Source organism: Culex quinquefasciatus, chromosome 2 (assembly GCF_015732765.1).
Source record: "Culex quinquefasciatus strain JHB chromosome 2, VPISU_Cqui_1.0_pri_paternal, whole genome shotgun sequence".
NCBI classification, from domain to species: domain Eukaryota; kingdom Metazoa; phylum Arthropoda; class Insecta; order Diptera; family Culicidae; genus Culex; species Culex quinquefasciatus.
Window position 1 is genome coordinate 201,196,940 of NC_051862.1, and position 21,224 is coordinate 201,218,163.

The following is a 21,224-nucleotide window of genomic DNA, read 5'->3' on the forward strand; positions in this document are numbered from 1 at the left end:
CTTTAATTGTGACTTGAAATTACATAAAAATTTGAAAAAGTTTTTTTTTATTAATTGAACATGATTTTTGCATCCATTTACCCCTCAGTTTGTTATGGTTTTTTGACGTTTGTCTACTTTTTAACTGGGCTATGGCCCAGCTATCGAGCGCCCAGTTAAAAAACATCACTGTTAAACAACGCCCAGTAACCCAACAACTACTGTATTTAAAAATAAAATATTTTACTTTCAAGACCAGCGCGCGAGTAGGAACCCCTGTTTTTGAATTTTTTGTTCCATGGAAACATTGTATATTTTTCTAGGGGGAGCACTGATGACTCTTATTTATTTATTTTTTTTTTGGACTATTACAGTTCTTGAGCTTTTTTTTAAGGTCCAATAAACTAAATGTCCAGTTTTTGTTTTTAAAACCGCCTTGAGTCAGGGGTATTAAAATACCCAAAAAGCAAAAACAAAAAGTTTGGTTTAATGGACCTTTTCAAAAAAAAAAAACTCCAGAGTTATCCAAACTCGCTCTCTCAACTATCCCAGATTACGGTAGGTTAGGAACAACTTTTTCAAAGCCAGCATTTCTCTTCATATTTATTTTTTTTAACTATGACTAAAATAGATTTTTTTGCATTCTAAAAATAGTTTGCAATCCGCTAGATAAAACTGAACCTTTAATCGAATCTCTAGACTTTCCCGGGCAAATTGCGTTGCACTGTTCAATTTTCACGAAAATCCATCTCCCGCCATCCCACACAGTTTAACCACAATTCCAACCACGTTTTCAACAACGGCCGCCGACACCCTACTTGTTGCGGGTGAAAAAAATAACCCGTCAAAATGTTGCAGAGCCTTAGCCTGACACTGATTCAATTTGTTCGTTCGCCTGAACAAACAAAATGTGCGACTGCTTCAAAAGGAGTGCATTTTTCCACGCATCTCGCGTTCGATTGATAAAATTATGATAATTCGATTCGCGGCATCTTTCGCAATTTTCTTATAAAAGGAAGCTGAAGTTGGGTTTCATCAACCAGTTTGAGCTTAGTGCTCCCGACGAAGCGAGAGGAGTTTTTCAGTTTAGTAAAGATGGCCCGACTGAGTGTGACAATTTTGGCCACCCTAATTCTTTACCTCGCCTACCAGACGCTGGCCAGTGAGGCCGTTCCGACCGGAAGTGGAAACTCGAAGCTCCTGAGCAGCAGTGTGGACACATCGGAAAATCTGCTAAGTGATGAAAACTTGAACAAACTTCAAACGGCGTGGTTCAAGAGCGCTTACAATCGAAGATCGTCCCCGGTGGGTGGGAGTGATGCACGCGCAGCAGTGGCCACGTATCCGGTGCTGAGGAGAACCGCACCGGCGGTTGCGGCGCCAAATCCTATGGGATACTTTGCCGACATTAGCCTGCTCGACGACGAAGACATCCTGAAGAGGTTCGACGATTACGGCCACATGCGGTTCGGCAAGCGGGGCGGCGAGGGTGACCAGTTTGACGATTACGGCCACATGCGCTTTGGGCGGCGGTAAGTTGGTGCAATTATTCGTGGCAGCGGCGGCGGCAGCTGGTGACTTCTCTTCGTTTGGTCCGCGGTAAAGTTTGTATTTGTAACATATTTGTGAATAAATTAGAGACAATGTGCTGAACCAGAATCACCTCAAAGTGTTGAATCGAAAGAAATGTCCTGCAAGGGAGCGTTCGGATCATAGAATTACTCGTGCTTTTGGATACAAATTGCTTTTCATTCGAAAAAATAGACCACGGTCTACACGGTTGTACACAATTCTCCACAAAATATTTGTTTCGATATGAAGAATCACTCTTGTTAAAAATTCGATTTACTCTAAACAACGACGTTGTGTGATGCAGATCAAGTTGATTCAAGTGGAGATATAAATATGATTCTTTGTTTTTCTCGCGATTCTTACGACAATGACTCCCTAACGGCTAACGCGTATCGACTAGAGTAATAACGAGACGATTTGTATTGGTGTGTGTGTGTTACTTTCTTCGAAATTTTGTTAACTACTTGGAAGGCGCGCGCGCTCAATCAAATGCGATTCAACGATTTTTGTTTTGTTATATTATATTCCATTCTAATTAATAAAGTTCATACAATTCCAAAGAGACAAAAATCGGTGCCGAAAGGAAAATTCGGCAACGCCTAACTTCGTGCCTTGCTTGCAATAAATAGTTTACTCTTACAAAGTAATATCACCTTTAGCGAAAAAGAAGAAAATTAAAGAAAAACAAGTAAATAACATATACAAAACCTCCCGCTCCTTAATCGTTCTTCTTGCGCGACTTGGAGCTCGTACTCATCGAGTCGCTCTCGTCGTCGCCGTCCTCGTTCTTCGGCCGCGTCCACTTGATCATCGTCTCCGGCGACCGGTACAGGAAAATCAACTTCGCAAACAGGTCCTCCTCGAGCGTAAACTCCAGCGACTCCCGCACCAGATAAATGTCCAAGCACAGCTGCAGCACCCGGTCCACGTACGGCAGATCCTCGAACATGATCTTCGAGCTCGCCCCCGAGAAGATGCTCGTCCGGAGCATGCGCGAAAACACGAGGATCAACGTGGAGTAGATCCCGATGATGCCCCCCGCGGCGATCGAGCTGATCGTGCTAGGGAAGATCTTGTCGTTGAACATGTACATCACCAGGTGGGACAGACAGTCCGCGTACGGCATGTTGACGAAGCTGTTGTCGGTGCAGTTCTCCTTGACCTCCCACCAGAACAGCGGGACCGAGTTGTTTTGGTGGGTTTGGAACAGGCGCAGCGTGATGTTCCGATAGTTGCGGAAGCTGTCGTCGGCTGGGGAGGGGAGACGAATGCATTTAGATATTAGAACGTTGGTTGAGCGTTGCAAAAGATCGAAAATATTGTTATGCTCATATTTTAAGACAACTTATCAGATTTTTTTCAATAATTTTTGGTGATAAATTTGATTTTGACGATTTTCCATTACATTATTTTCAAAATATCACTTTCTTTTTATTATATCTTTGATACCAGGTTTTGCACCATCATAAACTCTCCCTGTCATGACGTTCAAGCAGGATTCTAGCAGAACCAGCTCTGCTAGAATATTTCGTGACAAAAAATGCCCTTTTTAGTCCTCTGGAACATTTAAAAAAAATATAAAATTTTACAACAGATTTTACAACGTTGCTAAAATTTGTCGTCTGGCCCCTGAAAATCGGGCCAAAAAATCAAACAGATGAAATTAAAATGTAATGTGAATAGAAGTCTTATCAACTGAAGACAGTCAGAAGTGCGTTGATTATTATATTTAGCATATTTGGTTTCAATAAAACATATAATTTTTGGATAAAATTCCAATGTAAAACACAATTTTTCTTCAAAAATAAATTAATTTCTCCTCTTTTTACTGCAGATTTGAGGTGGCCAAAACCGCTCTTTATAAGGAGCCGCTCATTAAAATAAGCGACGTTTTTGAACGGCGCTCTTTTTTCAAAATTTGGTTGAAAAGCCTGTTTTAAAGAATTTTTTAAAGAATTGTTTTATTTTTATGTTTATTTTTATCAAGCTTTTATAAATTATTTGAAAAAAGCTAAAAACGAGAAGATTCGCTTGACTGTATGACAAAATTTTTACTCGAACCAAAACATTCGAATAATTAGATGGAGAAAGCACTCAAACTTAAATTATTTTCAGGGTTTGATCAGGGTCGATAAAATTATCGTCTGACGATAACGGTTAAGGTTATCGTCGGGACTATTACGATAATCTATCGTTATCGTTATTTAATCTTATCGCCGATAATGGACGATAACTCATTTTTGAAATTTTTCTGTAATCGAATAATTTAACCATATCATGTTACTTTTCCAATGCTTTTACCAAGTCTATATTTTTTGAAAATGTAGTAAGTTTCCAAGTATAAATATGTGCTTAAAATTGATCGCAAAATACCGTATTTTTTTCTCAAATACTTAAATTTGCATAATTTGCAATATGGGTATCAAACGAAGCGAAATTTTTTTGTTTTTTTCACTTTATTAAAGTATGTTTATAAAATACGAAATTCCGCATTAATTTTCAAAAATACTCGAATTTTCACAAAATACTGTATTTTTCAAAAATACTCAACTTTTCAAAATTTGCAAAATACTCTAAAATTTTCAATTTGCAATACGGGTATCAAAGGAAGAGAAATTTTGTTTCGGAAAATACAAATACTTTAAAAAAAAGTACCAGCCTAATACCAAACAAATAATTAAGGATAATTTTTTCTGAAAATATATTTTAAATAATAAATTTTTTGAATTCAAATAGAGTTTTTTTTTTCAGATAAATAGTTTATATGTTCTCTCAAATTTGAAAATAAAAAAGGAGGCAAAAGATATTTATACACAGGGTGGCAAGATAAATTTGAGAATGCCATATTTGCTTTAAATGTCAGCCATAATAAAAATAATTCATTCCCTGTGCCAAATTTTGACAGATTTGTCATTTTCTACAATTTTCGAGCAACTTTTTGATTAAGCCAGAAAAAAATAACAATAAATAATGCAATGCATTTATCTTGTTCAGATCATGTTTGTTTTACCACCTTCCAGCATTACCTTTTAGCTAACTAGTTTTTTCATGTTTTTACTATCACTTTATAAATTTTTGCTTGTTTTTCACATTTTTTTTAGTGAAGAGCAATTCCATGTCAAATAGGGAATCTGTTGTACCCGAACCTTTCCGATTTCAATGAAACTTAGTAGACATGTTGTCCTACGCTTATATAAGCCATTTTTGTGTATATGGAGCCAGTTTCGCTCGATAATGACATTTCAAAACGGCGTAAGTGTTTTAAATATGTTTCTATTTCATAATTCAAATATTGCTGTATCTCGAAGCCGTTGTATCGTATCAAAAAGTGGTCAAAGACAAACTTGTAGAAAATTAGACGGGCTTACTAAAAAAATACACTGAAAGAAAAAAACACGCCACTCCTATGAGATTTTTTGATTTTTAAGCCCATTTTTTTGTTCAATTTTTTTGTGAAAATTGATTTTTAAGTTCATTTTTTTGTGAAAATTGCCTTAGATGTAACAAAAAAAACTGATGAAAAATGCAGGATGGAGCAACTCATTTAAAAAATACAAAACTAATTTACTGAAACTGTTTTTTAAGACGTCAAAATGTTCAAAAACCGAATGCGGTAATCTATTCTACAGACAATTTTACAAAAGTCTCGATATTGACCACTGTCCTAGGTCTAATTCTTGTGAAGTTACAGCGGGTTGAAAAATAAAAATGTTGAAAAAATAGGTTTTTGGTGGTTTTTTGCCATTTCTATATGACAGACTTGATTTTTCTGCCTTTAAAATATTTTTACCGGAAAGCTCGTCCAATTTCCCAAAACAAATAATCAGTTAAACCGTAAAAATATGTGAATAAGCATAGTCTAACACATTAAAAAAATACTACATAAAAATTTTCCTATAAAATATAGGAAATGTTTGTAAAAAAACACAAACACAAAAAAATCTTAAATTTTAAAAGTTTTTCCTTCCTTGATGTTATGTTAAATTGGTATTGCTTCTATTAGAAAGTTCGATACCGCAAGATAAGTACTGAAACTGAAAAAGAAGATCCGGCAACTGGCGGAGCGATGTCTTCGAGATTACGGGTCCCGGTCACTGGCGGGAAACCAAAAAAACGAAACCCGGCCACTGTGCTCACGAGTCAATGTGTTTCGTGGAATTAGATAAATAGGTAACTATTTTAGTACCGAGCAAACGTTACGTTTACTGACAATCCGGCTCTACCACACTTATAAAATGCCATTCCAAAAATACAATGAGTTCAACACAAATTAAATAAAATAATAAAAAAAAAATACTCACAGTCAACCTTGTCCATCAGTTGGTGAATCGGCTTCACGTTCCCGCTGTTCTTGACCTTCAGGAACTTTGGCATCAGGTAGGGCAACGTGACCGATATGTTGGAATCGGTGGCCAGCATCTGCACCAGCGCCGGCCGCACCGGATCGTCTCCCCGCAGCTCGTACGGCTGCTCTTCCGAGACCGTGCCGGGGTTCTCTTTGGAATGTGACTTCCGGTTGATGGTGTACCGGAAGCGGCACGTAAGCGTCACGGTGCCGTTCAGGTCATTTAGGAGGCGTTCCTTGTCTGGGGGTGAGATGTTCCAGATGGAGGTTGAGTTGGCACCCAGCTTGACGGCGGCCACGTCTACGGATTCGTAGTTTGAAAGGAATGTGAGGGCGGTTTTGCTTTTGGAGTAGTTGTTCAGGAGTTGCTCCCACTGGTCTTCGTTGAGGCCGTGGATGTTGCTATCCTGGGCGGACATTACGTAGACGGGTTCGTAGGGACCGATGCGGAGCGTTACGGACACGTCGTACGGGAGGTTTGGTTCGCCGACGGCGTTGCTGAACGCGAACAGGGCGAGGGGGAACCAGATGAGGAGGATTATGCCGAGCATCATTCCGCCACCCATCAGGTACTTGACTAGGGATCCCTTCTTTGGCCACGGGGTGCGGGCAGGTCTTCTTCTAGTTGTCGCATACACTTCAGTTGGTACACGTTGCTGAAGATGTCCTCCATTTTGAGCCAATCGAAGAGGGTCATTGAGGTGTCCGTCCAGATCCAGTCCATCAGGGTGCGAAGCTCAAACAGGAATGGGATCGTCATGAACAGCTTAAAGCCGGTAAAGTTGATCATGGTGAAGCCTTTGGTAACGAAATTTCCTAATATTCGGGCTGGGTAGCCGCACCGGATTTGGTACGCTGAGAACAGTAAGTAGAAACACTTGATAAGGTAGTAATAAACCGGTGGGTTGGTCGCGTTGAAGCTTCGCTCCGTCGTCGCTGGCAGCACGAAGAACATCCAGATGTGGATGCCGATGATCAGGAAGAACTGGAACAGAATCTTTCCGACCATGTACTTTCGCAGGTAGAGCGCTCGATCAACCACGATCAGGAAGAACTGGATAATCAACATCAGCAGGAACGTCATTGGCACTTTGTTCTCCTCGAAGTAGGACAAGACTCCGCCGTCACCTTCCTGGGTCTAGAAGATGTCAATCGTTAGTCAATCGCAACTAAAGAATTTGCATAACCTTACCCCAAACGCCGAAAACCCGAACAGAATCACGAAAAAGTTGATGAAATCGCACAAAAACAGATACCCGTACACGTCGGCCGTTTTGCGCGACTGCCGGTCGAGCAGCTGGTTGAAGAACGCCTTCACGGAGTCGGTGTACTTGATGCACGAGTGTTTCACAATCTGGGGGAAGTAATCGCCCGCTTCCTCGGCGTGGTGCGTCACGCAAACGAGCGCCGCCGCTCCGTTGCCGTTCGGTTCCTGCTGGTCGAGCTGCTGCTGCTCGGTGCCCTCCTCGACCTTGACCATGCTCAGCTCGGTCGTCTCCTGGCGGATCACGAGGGATTCGCGGCTGGAAGGATGGGAAGAGCAAAAATGAGTTCGTTTCTTCTGGGTGCGTTGAAGTCTCCAGCTTGTGAAAGATTTGAATGGGCGCAAAAGCGCGAAAAGAATTACACAAACAAAAAGAGAAACCAAAACCGAAAATTACCCCTCCAAATCCACCGTCTTCAAAACGTTGGCCGCCGCGTACCGATGATTGAGGGGCAGTTTGTACGCCAACGGAACGTGCAACGAGTCACTTCTGCTGCCGAGGAAGCGAATCATCCGCTCACGCCGCTGGCGACGAACGTCACCCGGGGAAGTCTGGGGGAATTCGTGCTCTGGAAGATTCCTTTGATTAGTGAGTGCTGTGGGAGGAGTTAGGGATTGTTAGGGGAAGGAATGTTAGTTGCTATACCGTCGGAATCGTTCATATCGATGAGTGAACTTTCGAGGACATCCCCGAGTCGGGTTAGAAAGTCGAACCTGAAAAGTCTATCGAAGAATGGTTGCGGGATGGTTAATGGGAGGATGATCGTGCAGCTGAGGTAGGTTAGCGAACTTACTCTTTCTCAACTTCTTGAGCCGCATTGATGAGCGCCTTGGTCTTCTCGTCCGTCGTGTCCAACTTGTAGAATCCTTCCGAGACTTCCGACTCGTCGACAAAGTCCGACTTCCACAGTCCGAGCGACTTCAGGATGAACCGATGGCAAAACAGCACGAGGAGCAGGGCCAGATCGTACGTGGCGTAACCTTCCTTATGCTCGATTCCGATGATCCGGGCCGGGGCGAAGGGTTGATTTGGAGCAATTTCGCGCTGGTTCCACCACAGCATGTCGAACTGGCAGACGCACTTGAGGATGACGATCGTTTGGGTGTACGCAATGAGGGTGACCCAGAAGTTCTTCGATGGTCGCGGGAATGTCAGCGTGCCCCACAGGGTTACCATTAGGGGCAGGGGTAGCGATAGCAAGCTGGCCGATTTGACCTTCAAAATAATCTAAATTTAGCAATCTTCAATTTTGAAAGTTAACTCGAAATTACCTGATTCAGGAACACCAGAAAGTAGCAGATGAAATCCGTGTGAGAAAGAATCGCATACCAGGCCGCTTGCAGGAACTCGACTATGACGGAGTGCTCCTGACTGGCAAAGTCCTCCTCGGACACGTCGTCCTTCGGAGATTTATCGCCTTCTATCAGTTCCGTGGATTTGCTACTTGGAAAAAGTTTATAAATTAGTTTTTCAAAATTGACAAGAATATCAAGTAAATATCAAGAGTTTAAAGTGCGCAAAACATGTACAGTGCAGTGCAAATTCCAATAGAGTCGTGTAAAATTTGGGTAGAAAAAGAAACGTGTAAATTGATGAGCAAAATGAAATCCGAAATGAACAAAATGGTCTAGGTACCTGTCCAGCGTTTCACTGGAGACAAACTTGTACGGAACGGCCTCGTCCAGGCCTCGCTCGAGCGAGGGAGCCAAAATAAGTATTTCGGGCACAAAGCTTCTACTGCTACTAACGGGGGTGGTGGTGGTGGTGACGATGGTAGTATGTTTGATGGATGTGAAGCACGGGGGTCAGAAATGAAAGAAACAAAAAGGAGGAGGAAAAACACTACATTTTCAAACGTTCTACCATGCCAACGAAATGCGTTTGCAACGCTCTAAAATCAATCAACATCCTCGCTAATGGTCCTGGTTGGAGGACGCGTCTATACTCAAGCGGAACTCACTCTTCCTTTCCCTGGTGCTCCTTGCGGGCCATCATCGCTAGCGCTGCTCCGAGACCGCTCACTTGGTGGAGCCGACTGTGGCAGCGGCGGGAGAGGTAAGGCATGCAAATAAGTGGGTGGAAATGTTATCCCGTTATTTCTAAAACATCAAACGCTTCAGAAACACGTTTATTCAGCACAAAAAATACATTCTTCTTATCAAATGACTTTTAACCTGTACAAATCAAGCTTATAATGTCCAAATAAGGCAAACAACTTTGTAATATAACAAAATAACCTGAAATTGTTCGTATTTAAAAATAAATATTTGATTATTTTTGTTGAGAGTAATCGAAACCTTTTTTCAAAACAAAATCAAATCATAACACAATTTGTCCAAGGTTATTAACGATAAAATTATCGAGGCTCGATAACGATAGTTCTATCGTTATCGTCGGGAATGTTAAATTTTCAGTGCTTTCACTAAAAACATATTTTTTGAAAAGCTAGTAATTTTCAAAGTGAAATATTAACTCAAAATTGTTCACAAAATACCGTATTTTTTCGAAAGTACTCAAATTTTCCTAATTTGCAATATGGGTATCAAACGAAGCGAATTTTTGCCTGCTTTTACACCTTATTCGTATTATTTTTAAAATAGTTAGAATTTCACAAATAACTCAATTTTTTAAAATATTACCGAATGTTTTCGAAAATACTCAAATTTTAAAAATATGCAACATGGGTATTGGGTATCAAATGAATTGAAATTTTGTATGCTTTTTCACTTTATTAGAGTACTTTTTGGAAAATACTAAAGTTTTCACAAAATACCTTTTTTTTTCAAAAGAAGTTTTGCATGCTTTTTTACCTTATTAGTGTTTTTAAAATTGTTAGATTTTCACAAATTACCGTATTTTTTCGAAAACACTATTTTTTTTAAATAAATATAATAAATGTACTTTTGCTGCAGCGGTCGAGCTCGAAGTCTTCGGAGGTTGGCGGGACGCTGGCGCTTTCTTCTTCTTGTCCTGCTCCTCGATGTACCTTTTCCGCGCGGCACAGCCACGGAAATTCGCCGTGTGGTTTCCACCACAGTTCGCGCACTTGACGCGCGCTTTGTGCTGCTGGGCGTTTTCCCCCAGCTGGTCTTTCCGCGGAAGATTGCACCTTTCGGTGAAGTGGGTCTCACCGCACTTTACGCACCGGGGCGGAAGATTGCAGTTTCTTGAGCCGTGTCCGACAGCGGTGGCATTGTGCTGCGTCGGCCGGATTCTTCGTGTAGAATCGCCACGTCACAAAGAATACGTCCAGTGCTTTGATCCGCCGTAGGTCGTGGATTTTGACGGTCCTGCGATCGTAGCACCTTTATCTCTCGAGGCTTTATCTTGACGCTCGTCATGTGTTCTTAAAGGTCGGAGATCGGGCGGTCCGGATATCCCTGAAGGACGATCTTCACTGGAACCTTCTCTGCAGGGTCAAATGTAAAGAATTTGAAGTTTCGCAACTTCATCTTCTTCACCACCAAGTCGAAATTCAGCTTCTCGTGTGTAATCACTTGCACAGAAGTTTTGCTAATTTTGAGACAATATTGGAGTCCCTCAAGCAACTGACGTCACCGGGCACGCTCCCGTGCGCGATGGCGGTCGATGCGGCGTTGGTGTGTTTACCTTTCTGCACTCTACCGGTAGATGAACATCGCGGGTTTTCGAGGCCGCACTCGAACTGCCTCGGCCACGGCCGGCTCTTGGCATGCTGGAGGAGCAAACTCGCGGGTTATCACGGTTAATTACGGCGAAAAAATCGAAAAGTTTGAAGAGCTCCGAACACTTGACTGTTGTTGGCTGGTGTTGCCAGTCCCGATGCAAAAATAAAATATTCTAATAAAGTGAAAAAGCATAAAAAATTTCAATTAATTTGATACCCATGTTGCAATTTTTTCAAATTTGAGTATTTTCGAAAACATTCGGTATTTCGTGAAAATTTCAGAATTTTCAAAAAAAACTCTAATAAGGTGAAAAAGCATACAAAAATTGGCTTCGTTTAATACTTATATTGCAAATTATGAAAATTTGAATATTTTCGAAAAAAAAAATTATTTTGTGGAATTTTAGTATTGTGAGTAATTTATTTTGAAACATTGAAGCATTGAAAATTCAACATGATATGGTTGAATTAATCGATTATTATCGATGATAATATTATCGATTAACAACCTTGATTATTTTGTCCATTTGATGTTGTATTTTTTTTAAATCTAAAACAAAATCTTGGGAAGGTGGTTGAATTAAAAAATCAACTGATAAATTTCTATTTGGAGCTCGAATTGCTCAATGTTTTTCATTCTAAAAAAATAAAAGTGGTAAAATTATTGTATAATCCAGACTCGATTATCCGGAACCTTTGTAAAAAAAATTACTTCGGCAATGCAAGTCATTCAAGATTCAATATGGCAGTTGCTGAATACTGGGAAGATTCATTTAGTAATGTAACTGATCCAAGAGAATTTGTCAAATTTAAGGCCTTGAAATTAAATTTGCTACTAAGAATAATAAAATGAAAAATTTCGATTACCATATTTTTCTTTGAAAACTTTTAGATATTAGAGTTTTGAAAGAATTATATTTGTGTCCACAAATGTTTCTAAAGAGAAAATGCAATCCCATGCAGCATTCCCCACATTCTGCAAAACTGGTAAAACAACATTAACACGTAACACAAAACGACACAAGGTGCACTACTATCATGAAACTGGGGCGCGCTCAATGGGGGGGTGCAAAACATTCAACATTTACCCTTCATCCGGAAGCTCCGGTTCACCACCGTGATGATGGGCGACAACCGACGTCGGGGTCTGTTCGTGGTCGCTTTGACTGACTTTGGGTGAGCTTGGTGATGGGGATGATGATGGCTGTTGTTCTTGTGGAGATTGTTGTTGTTGTTGTTGAGTGGGTGTTGTTGGTGGTGCTTGTGGTTGTATTGGCGATTGTTCTGGCTGTTGTTGTTGTTGTGTTTGGTCCGAAGCAGCCGCCAACCGGGGCAACGATGAGCTACTGTTATGTACGGAACTACGGGACAGGGCTAATCTACCGGGAATGGGAGTTCCAGCGCGGGACTTTACACTACTGCTACTGGCGCCGGAATGGGCACTACGGTGGGGAAAACCATAAGATATTCAGTATTCACATTTTATGGAGGTGGGAGGAACCATTTGAAAGGGGAACATTTGGTTACTACAAGATGTTGTTATATACATGATTTTTATAATTAAAATGTAATTCTGGATCAGTACAAACCTTCCAGATCGTAGCGATCCTTGAATTGGTGTCCAAATCATGCTGGTTCCGGTTCTCATACCCGCTCCGAATCCGGGAGTTTCCTAAAAAAAACAACAATGATATAATTTTAAGGTTCCATAACTTAAAACATCCAACCAACCTTCAAAATCTTCTTCTCCTTGGCCAATACCTTCATCACGTACCGATAACTACGCGATACTCGATGCAACCTCAACGTCAACGAACCCAACGCGCCCGCCAGGAACGCCGTAACTAGCGTCAACCCGCTGAACGAAAATTTGGATCTCTTCCCGGCCTTACCCTTGGTAGCTTCCTCAACGTCAATCTCCTCATCACCCTCCTCGTCGTCGTCGCTAATCAACCGAGCCTCCTCGTCCGTACTGGACTGATGCCGTGGCGTTCCCTTGCTCGTACTCGGCTTCTGGCCATCCGGTTCGTCGTCGTCGTCGCTTTTCCGTTTGCCACTTCCCACGTCCTAAATCAACACATAAAATATTAAAGAATTAATTTCATAAATAACCATAAAACATTTGCGCGCATTTTGTTCAAAATAAGCAAACATAGAGACAAAGCCAAATCGAAATAATTTCGAATGATCCGAATGGTGGTGTGGTGTGCCGGGCAATGGACCGTATCCGGTGTGCTTGGAAACGTAGTTTTATTGTGAGATGGAAGTAGCGGCAGGAGTTACTCACAACCTAGCTGAGGTCTCTAACCTGTATGTACCAATCCAAACCTGAGCGACGGAGAGAGTTCAGCATTACACGGATAGCGTGGATGAATGAGGTATTTGTGGGTGGGTGCAACACTATTTACAAAGCGTGAATCCAACTGTGAAGAAGGAGTTATCAGAAAGTCGTCACTGTGGTCACATTTGACAGGATGACCTATTGAGAGAGCGAACTACGAAAACCATTCTAAACGCACACGGAAATTATAATCAGCACCAATGCATACTATTTTGGCCTTTCCTACAAAATAAAGATTTGCTTTTGGAAAATGCTTTACTCTGAAATCTTTGAAAATTGTACATGGATTAGGAATCGTGGTAGAATGTCCTAGAGATTTTTCGACTAAACTTTGATTTGAAACCCTAAACTCAAAGCCAGATTTTTTAAGCCTTTTTTTGAAAATCTTGAGCAATGTCTGATCCGTTTTTAAATGTTTTTTCAATCTTAAAATTATTTTAAGCGCAGAGAAATGCATTTTAAATTGATTTAAGCTGATTGCACTTAAATTTCCATTGAAATTTTGAAGTTCTTAGAAAAAAAATTGTTTGCCCCTGATCTTTCGGACCAACATTGAAAAAATATTAAGCAAAAATTTTACCAGCCGAATTGAATTTGAGAAAAAAAATAAAGCTAATTGATTTTGTACTTTTTTTAACTCTCTGATGCCCGTGGCAGCAAGTTTTTTATTTTTATGATGTAAAATTTCCTGATGTTTTTTTCAAAATGTTTAAAGTTGAGGTTGCAATAAAAAATCAATCTCTTTAAACATAATTGCAAAAAACAAACGAAAATCCTTATTTAATATTTACTTTGCGTTGTTTTAGCGCTTTTTAAAAAGAAATAATTTATCCATTTTCGCTTGTTTGCGTGATCTCTTTTACATAATAAGTTCTCAAAAAGGGTTTTCTTTAAAACAAATCTGTAACTTTGAACAACAAGGTCACATCATTTTACTGTAAATTTACATGAATGTATATCAGAATCTGCATAAAAACTAATGTAGTTTTTGCGATATACAGGGATAACAGCTTTGCCCTTTAGGCCGTTGCAAATATTTTTTAAAGTTTATGTGTAAAAGGGGCCAAAGACAAACTGTAGGAAATTGGACGGGCTTTCTGAAATAATACACTGAGACAAAAATACACGCCACTTCTATGGGATGTTCCAATTTTGAAGTCTAAAAGTTAAATTTAAAGGTGATGTCACGATTTTTATAAGTTCAAAATGTTTGAGGAAATAACCTAATATGTTACAAAAAGACTCACGAAAAATGCAGGGTGGTATGTCTCTCCTCAGACAATTTTACATAAAAGTCTTCATATTGATCATTGTCCTATGTCTAATCCTTGTGATGATACAGCGGTTTTAATAATAAAACGTTACTTAATCCACCGATGGTGGTTGGTGCCTTCTTCACAATTATGTACATATTTATTTCTGTAGTAAGAATGTCAAACCTACAAATTTTATCTAAATTTTACTTCTTACAGCATATCTACATGGAGTATGGGGTCTAGAATCCCAAAAATCATTGGACGTAATATTAGAACAACACCTACGGGGCTGTTTCATGAAAATTGTTCACTTTCAATAGTTAGATTACTTTAAAGTTTTGTAAACCTTAAGGCAGTAAAAAAAATATATCTGTTCATTTTTCCCGGGAGTTTCAAATCAACAAAATCCCGGGAGCCAGATCTCCGGATAGATCCGAACAACTTTTTCGTCAAAATATTTGAGATCCGGCCTCTGAAATGTGTACAAAAAAAACTTAGGTGTTCATAACTTTTGATAGGGTTCTCAGATCTTCAATCTTTTGGGCTTGTTGGAAAGATCTTTTGATTACCTATCCAACGATGGGTCGCATGATAGATCCGGACAACTTTTTCATCAACTTATTTGTTATCCGGCCTCTAAAATGTGTACAAATGACACTAAAGTGCTCATAACTTTTGATAGGGTTATCAGATCTTCAATCTTTTGGGCTTGTTGGAAAGGACTTTTGATTACCTATCCAACGATGGGTCGCATGATAGATCCGGACAACTTTTTCATCAACATATTTGAGATCCGGCCTCTGAAATGTGTACAAAAAAAAACTTAGGTGTTCATAACTTTTGATAGGGTTCTCAGATCTTCAATCTTTTGGGCTTGTTGGAAAGATCTTTTGATTACCTATCCAACGATGGGTCGCATGATAGATCCGGACAACTTTTTCATCAACTTATTTGTTATCCGGCCTCTAAAATGTGTACAAATGACACTAAAGTGCTCATAACTTTTGATAGGGTTATCAGATCTTCAATGTCTTTCAAATACCTTTCTACAAATGTATGATCAGACGGGTTTTCTTACAAAAACCACCCTTTTTACAATCTTTTAAACTTTAGCCAGAATCGTTTTTTTAGCATAACTTTTGAAATACTTAACAAAACTTCATAATAGTTAATAAAGGTCTTGTGGGACCCTAAGACGGATCGAATGAGACCAGAACGGCCCAAATCGGTTCAGCCAGTCCGGAGATAATCGAGTGCATTTTTTTCGGTGCACGGACTTACAGACATACACACGCACAGACATTTGCTCAGAATTTGATTCCAAGCCGATAGGTATACGTGAAGGTGGGTCTACGAGGTCGAATTAAGAAGTTCATTTTTCGAGTGATTTTATAGCCTTTCCTCAGTAAGGTGAGGAAGGCAAAAATGTTGAAAAATAGTTTTTTTTGTGGATTTTGACAGTTTATATATTCTACAACCAAACGTCTTCAAATTTGTTTTGTTAATAGATGAAAATTTATATTTTAATGCCCTGCTCAAACCAACATCTGCCATTTTTGCCGGTTTACATGTATGTTACCCCTTAACAACATTTCAATTGGATGTATGGGCTTACAGATATAAGCTTAATTGCATTGTTCATAACTAAAAAAGTATTTTGTTTGCGGTGTGGTAGAAACCTGGATAGTAAATAAGCTTACGTAAATTTTTCCCACAGTTTTAGCCATGTTTATAGAAATTAAAATACATATATATCAAATTGAGTTATGAATGCTTAGAAAATGTTCGTCACTTAAACTTTGAATAAATTACATATTATTGGGTCGATTTTTTAACCCTTAGAAGAAGTGAATTGAGAAAGCAAACGAAAATTTGTGCAGAAAAGAGCGACAGCGGTGACCTTTCAAGCATTTCTACGACAGATCATCTAGAGAGCAAAAATAAGAAGACTTCAGTAAGAAAAAAAACCAATAACACCACAAAAAGACACAATCCAGAAGAATCCATTCCGATTATTGAAAAAGGGAAAATGTTAAAACTCTAGGAAATGATAATGAATGACTTGAGGTGACTTTGAACTTTTTTCTTGTTTCCAAGTGCTAGCCGAGAAAAACAGAACAAAAAAAAAACTACCGTGAAAATTAAAAGCAAAAAACAAAACTCACAAAATGAGTATGGCGTGGAATTGGTTCGGAAATGGTTCCGGTCCGGTGGTCCGGGGGTCCGGCGGTCGTTTGTTCCGAGTCACGTCGGCCGAGTGCCGGCGACGAGCTGTGGCGTACGGGCCCTGCCGCTGAGGTACCTTCGGCCGGGTCAGCAGCCGCCGTCAGGGAGCTTTCCCCTTCGGCCAGGTGCAGGGCGGCGGCCTCCTGCTCGCTGTGCTCTTTGATTTTGGCGTACAACTACAAATGCACGATCGGGTGGGTCGAAATGGGGTGGGGGGTTCGTGGAAGGGGACGATTTTTTTTTTGTTTTGACACGTGGGATCGATTTGTAAAAGAAGGCGAAAACGTGCAAATGTGAGCCAGGTGATATTGTTTGATCAAATGATCGTGTTGATACGGGAAATTTTGGCGAGAATTTTGAGTTGGGAAATAAAACGAGAATAAAATAAATCAAAATTCAAAATAAACCTTGTGAAGACGAAAAAATCCAGCGAGAAGAACGCGAAATTCAAAACCTTGAAACAAAAATCGTAACTCCAAACTTGGCAACACTGCCGTCACCACCGCCCCAAATACCTTACCTTGCCCAGCGTGAGATGTCTCCGGCTCAGACGACGTTCCGCCGAGCCCTTCTTCTCGAACTCCTCGTCCGAGTCACGGGGCTGCATCAGGTCCAGCTCGAACTCGTGCTCGGTGTCCTCAAACATGTAGTAATCGCCGGAACGGATCGCTGGTTGGTAGAAATAAAGGGAGATTTATTCGTAACAGTTTAAAAAAAATGTCGAAAATTATTCTCTGGAAGTACAACAAAAGACAATTGGTAGACATCATATGAAACTTCTTTTTTTCTATTGGATATTAGTTTATTTTTGGTGTATTGGACAATTTTGCTACTTGTGCAGACACGACATCGACGACAAGTGTGCTGGACAAAAAAAAATCGTGATTTGAAAAAGTGGTTACTAAAAATTTATTAGGTAAGAGAAAAATTATTAAGTACCTTCCTCCTGAATGCATCGGGTAGATTTGACCACAAACCAAAATTACAATAAAAGTTCAAAGTACAAACTGATGTTGGTCAGTCCAAAATCATCAAGAAACCCAAGCACCAGTGAAACCAAAAACCATGAAAACCATCAGTGAAACTAAACACTTTGAAGTGATCAGTGATAATTTGTGCTTTTCCCCAAAAGATCGTTCAACCAAATTCACCATGGTGATCCGCTTCAAGGAAGAGAATCTTCCAGCTTGTGAAAAAGTCGAGGGCCCCTATCCACCGGTGATAGCTCTGGGGGAGATTCTGAACTACTTGGGCAACAGTAAGTCAGTATTAATATTTCACCCCACCTAAAATTAACCACTTTTCTATATTTTCAGAACTCTCCCTTAAAAGGTCAGATCAAGTGGAGATCAAAATGAAAAACAGCGAACTTGGACTTAGTGCCACCTCGTGTCGGAAGCAGTGGCAGCAGATTACCGAGTCCTGGATGGCGTATCGCATTGAGAAGGGCATGGGCCACTACATTGAACGGTGCTGGCGAACACGGGAGATTTTCGGGTGCCACTTTGAGCTGGAGTTAACACACGAGGAAACGGAAGAAACGACGTAAAAGAAGTGTTAAATAAACTTGAAATGAATTTGCTAAAAACTTAATCCAACATTGTTTTAATTACATAATTTTTATAACAATAATAGAAGTTGTTAAGTCAAATTTCATTTCAAAATTGAAATATAAAATTCATAAAATTTTGCAAACCAACAAACAATTGGATTGAAATGACTAATCTCAAACGTTAATCCAAATTTTACAAAAAATACCTCCTAGTTTTCCAGCTGATCATTTTATTGCCTAAATATTTGGATAAAATTAACCAATTTTCATTCATACTTGTTCGGTAACTGGGTGTTGTTTAACTGGGAGCTCGATAACTGGGCTGTAGTTCAGTTAAAAAGCAGACAAACGTCAATAAACAATAACAAAGCAAAATGATCGAGTGGTCAGTGGATGCAAAAATGAATGTCGAGAGATAAAAAAATAATTTGAAGTTTTCATAAAATTTCATATCACAATTAAAGGATATTTAAAGGGTATCTTACATATTTGAGCTATTTTTATTTTTATTTTTTATTAAGAAAATGTAATACATTAATGTTCCCCTCGTCATTTTTCGACCAGCCCAGTTACCGAATATATATTTTAATTTACATTAAACATTGTCTATCGATTTCTTAACTGCCCAAAAAACATATTTTTCCCAATTTATCTTCCAGCAATAAATAACTCATTTAAAATATCTTACTAAAATTAGGGGATATTCTCGTATGTTTGGCAGGTTAAGCACTCGCTCCTAACTCCAAGCAATTTGCTGATTTTCACTATTTAAACAACTAATTTTGCAAAACTTTTGATAGAAACTTGCTTGCTCACTTCTTTTTGAGCTATTTATCACTCGATTTAAATTGAAAACGCGTTTAATTAGCTTTAATTGAATGTCAAAGTTTTGACCAGCCAACATTAGAGGCACGCTGGAAATAGGTGCTGTTCCCCTATATTTTTAAAACCAAATCCTGATAAACTTTAAAAGCTTTCACTAAGACGCTATTTTTTTGATAATGTAGTAAGTTTCAAAGTACAAGTATTCAAAAATTCCAGATGATACCGTATTTTGTAAATATACTAAATTAAAAAAAAATCGCTATGATGTGTGTTAAATAAGATAAGGTAAAATTTTTATAATTTCCACTATGAGTATAACAAGAAGCGAAATTTTTGTAAGCATTTTACTTTTATAGAGTTTTATGTAAACAAAATACTAAAATTTTCACAATATGCCGCGTTTTATGATAAAAAAACTATGTGAAATTGTGTATCCATTTTCACTGTTTTGAGTTTTTCTTTTTTTAAACCCTAAAATTTTCACAAAATACCGTATTTAACGAAAATACTCAGATTTTCCTAAATTTCTAAATGCGTCTTTTCACTTATTAAGAGTTTTTTTTTGTAAAATACTAAAATTTTCATAAAATACCATGTTGTACAAAAAAACTTAAATTTTCGTAATGTTCGTAATGGCTGCGAAACGAGCACATTAATAAGTTTTTTTTTTGTAAAATACCAAGATTCTCAAAATGTTGTTTCTGAATCCACTGAAAACATAAGCGATTTTGTTTGGCTTTCTCGACAAGTTATAAAAAAACGAAGTTTGTTGACCCCAAACTAAAGGACAAAAAACAATTAAAAATCCTTTTAAGAAACACAGTTAAAAATCTTGGTACACCCAGAACTGGACATCGGCATACGAGAGGATAAAGAGCACGATTCGGTAGTAAAATGGTACTGTGTGCGGACTGAGAGGATAAATCCCGAAATTACCGAGAGTACTTTACTCATGGGTTCATCTTCAAAAAAGTTCATCTATCAAAAAAGTACCGGTACCGAGACTCGAACCCAACACCTTCGGGATATTGAACCGTGCCTTTGCCGTATGGACCACCATGGTTCGGTGACTAAGTGGCGGTCATTTGTCCATATAAGCCACTCAATAGGATGAACTGTTCCAATGAACACGCGTTCTTTAACTTTGGGTGTAATATTACATCTGGGAAAGGGTATATTTTTTATATCAGAAAAAATACGTAATTTTAGCTCTAAAAATGTGTAATTTCACCAATTTTCTGGTGTAATGTCACTTTTTCAGTCTAAATTGAAATAAAATTATATCATAAAAGAGATAATACTCAACCGGCCAAAATTACACCATCCAAATTTACACATTTTTTTACTGAGTACATATTTTCGATTAGGGGAAATACACCTATGCTGGTTACCTATCTTGGGCCTTTGAAGCTCCAACAGAGTTGCACGAAAAATGTTTTTTTTTAACATTGGAAATAGATGTAGGGATTATTGTGATAGAAGTTCTAGATTGTAGTCAAAGTTTTTCTTCATAAAAAAAATCAAAACCGCTGTTAACACTAATCTAAACAGACAAAGTCAGTTTTTACACAAATTGCAAAAGCGCCACTATTTTTCGACGACAGGGAGAGTCGGTTAGTAACATTGTGCACAGGGGGGCGAGAAGAAGCAACAAACAGGGGTTTTAAAATAAATAAAACCAACAGAACGAATCGATAAATCGTAACGAGCAAAGTGATCCCAGTTCCATCCCCGGCCAGGTGCTTTTGGCACTAAAACAGGAGCGGCAGCAACAGGTTGTGGTTTTAGTCACAGATGAGTTCCAATGAGAAGAACAGTCAGAGCCTCCTCCTGTGCGAAGGGGGAAGAGAAAGAGAAGTTTTTTGGAAGAGTTTTGGACCTTGCGAAGAATTTGTTATTTTAAGGCGTTACGAGGACTGCGATCGCGTACAGATCAGCAACCTCACCTTGACGGAGAAAAAGAGTGAAAGTCAGTGGAAGTCAATGTAAGTCTTTGGCATGAGATGATCGGATGAAGTACAGAAAAAGGAAGGATTTCGCAGCGCACCAAGGAGAGGGAGAGAGAGAGAGCATAGAAGAAAAGTGTGTTCGTTACCAGCTGATCTGTTCTCGGAAATTCGCCGCCATAGGCTCGGTCTTCGACGGGGATCTAGGTGGGGGTAAAATAAGGCAAACAGAAATTTGAAGTTTTTGAGAAACAAATAGGCTTGAACGCAA

General features: G+C 39.2%; 2 protein-coding genes across 2 annotated transcripts in view; one reads left to right on the forward strand and one right to left on the reverse strand.

The window, feature by feature from the left end:
• Positions 1–1,005: 1,005 nt before the first annotated feature.
• LOC6036128 (drosulfakinins) lies at positions 1,006–1,638 on the forward strand. The gene has a single exon (XM_038255459.1). It carries the CDS (start codon positions 1,075–1,077, stop codon positions 1,513–1,515), a length of 441 nt encoding a protein of 146 aa, XP_038111387.1. The 5' UTR covers positions 1,006–1,074; the 3' UTR covers positions 1,516–1,638.
• A 69-nt stretch (positions 1,639–1,707) lies between these two features.
• Positions 1,708–21,224, reverse strand: part of LOC6036130 (piezo-type mechanosensitive ion channel component) — a 93,715-nt gene continuing 74,198 nt past the window's right edge. Inside the window, 14 exon segments of the mRNA XM_038257031.1 lie at positions 1,708–2,802; positions 5,853–6,491; positions 6,494–7,034; positions 7,089–7,419; positions 7,955–8,376; positions 8,433–8,601; positions 8,797–8,904; positions 9,122–9,196; positions 11,896–12,249; positions 12,397–12,479; positions 12,539–12,874; positions 16,570–16,806; positions 17,151–17,299; positions 21,103–21,156. Coding sequence (XP_038112959.1) covers positions 2,270–2,802; positions 5,853–6,491; positions 6,494–7,034; positions 7,089–7,419; positions 7,955–8,376; positions 8,433–8,601; positions 8,797–8,904; positions 9,122–9,196; positions 11,896–12,249; positions 12,397–12,479; positions 12,539–12,874; positions 16,570–16,806; positions 17,151–17,299; positions 21,103–21,156 — 4,031 coding nt within the window. The 3' untranslated portion in view covers positions 1,708–2,269.

Excerpts from the sequence above, each read along its gene's own strand:
- LOC6036128 (XM_038255459.1), top strand. The coding sequence starts at position 1,075 with ATGGCCCGACTGAGTGTGACAATTTTGGCCACCCTAATTCTTTACCTC.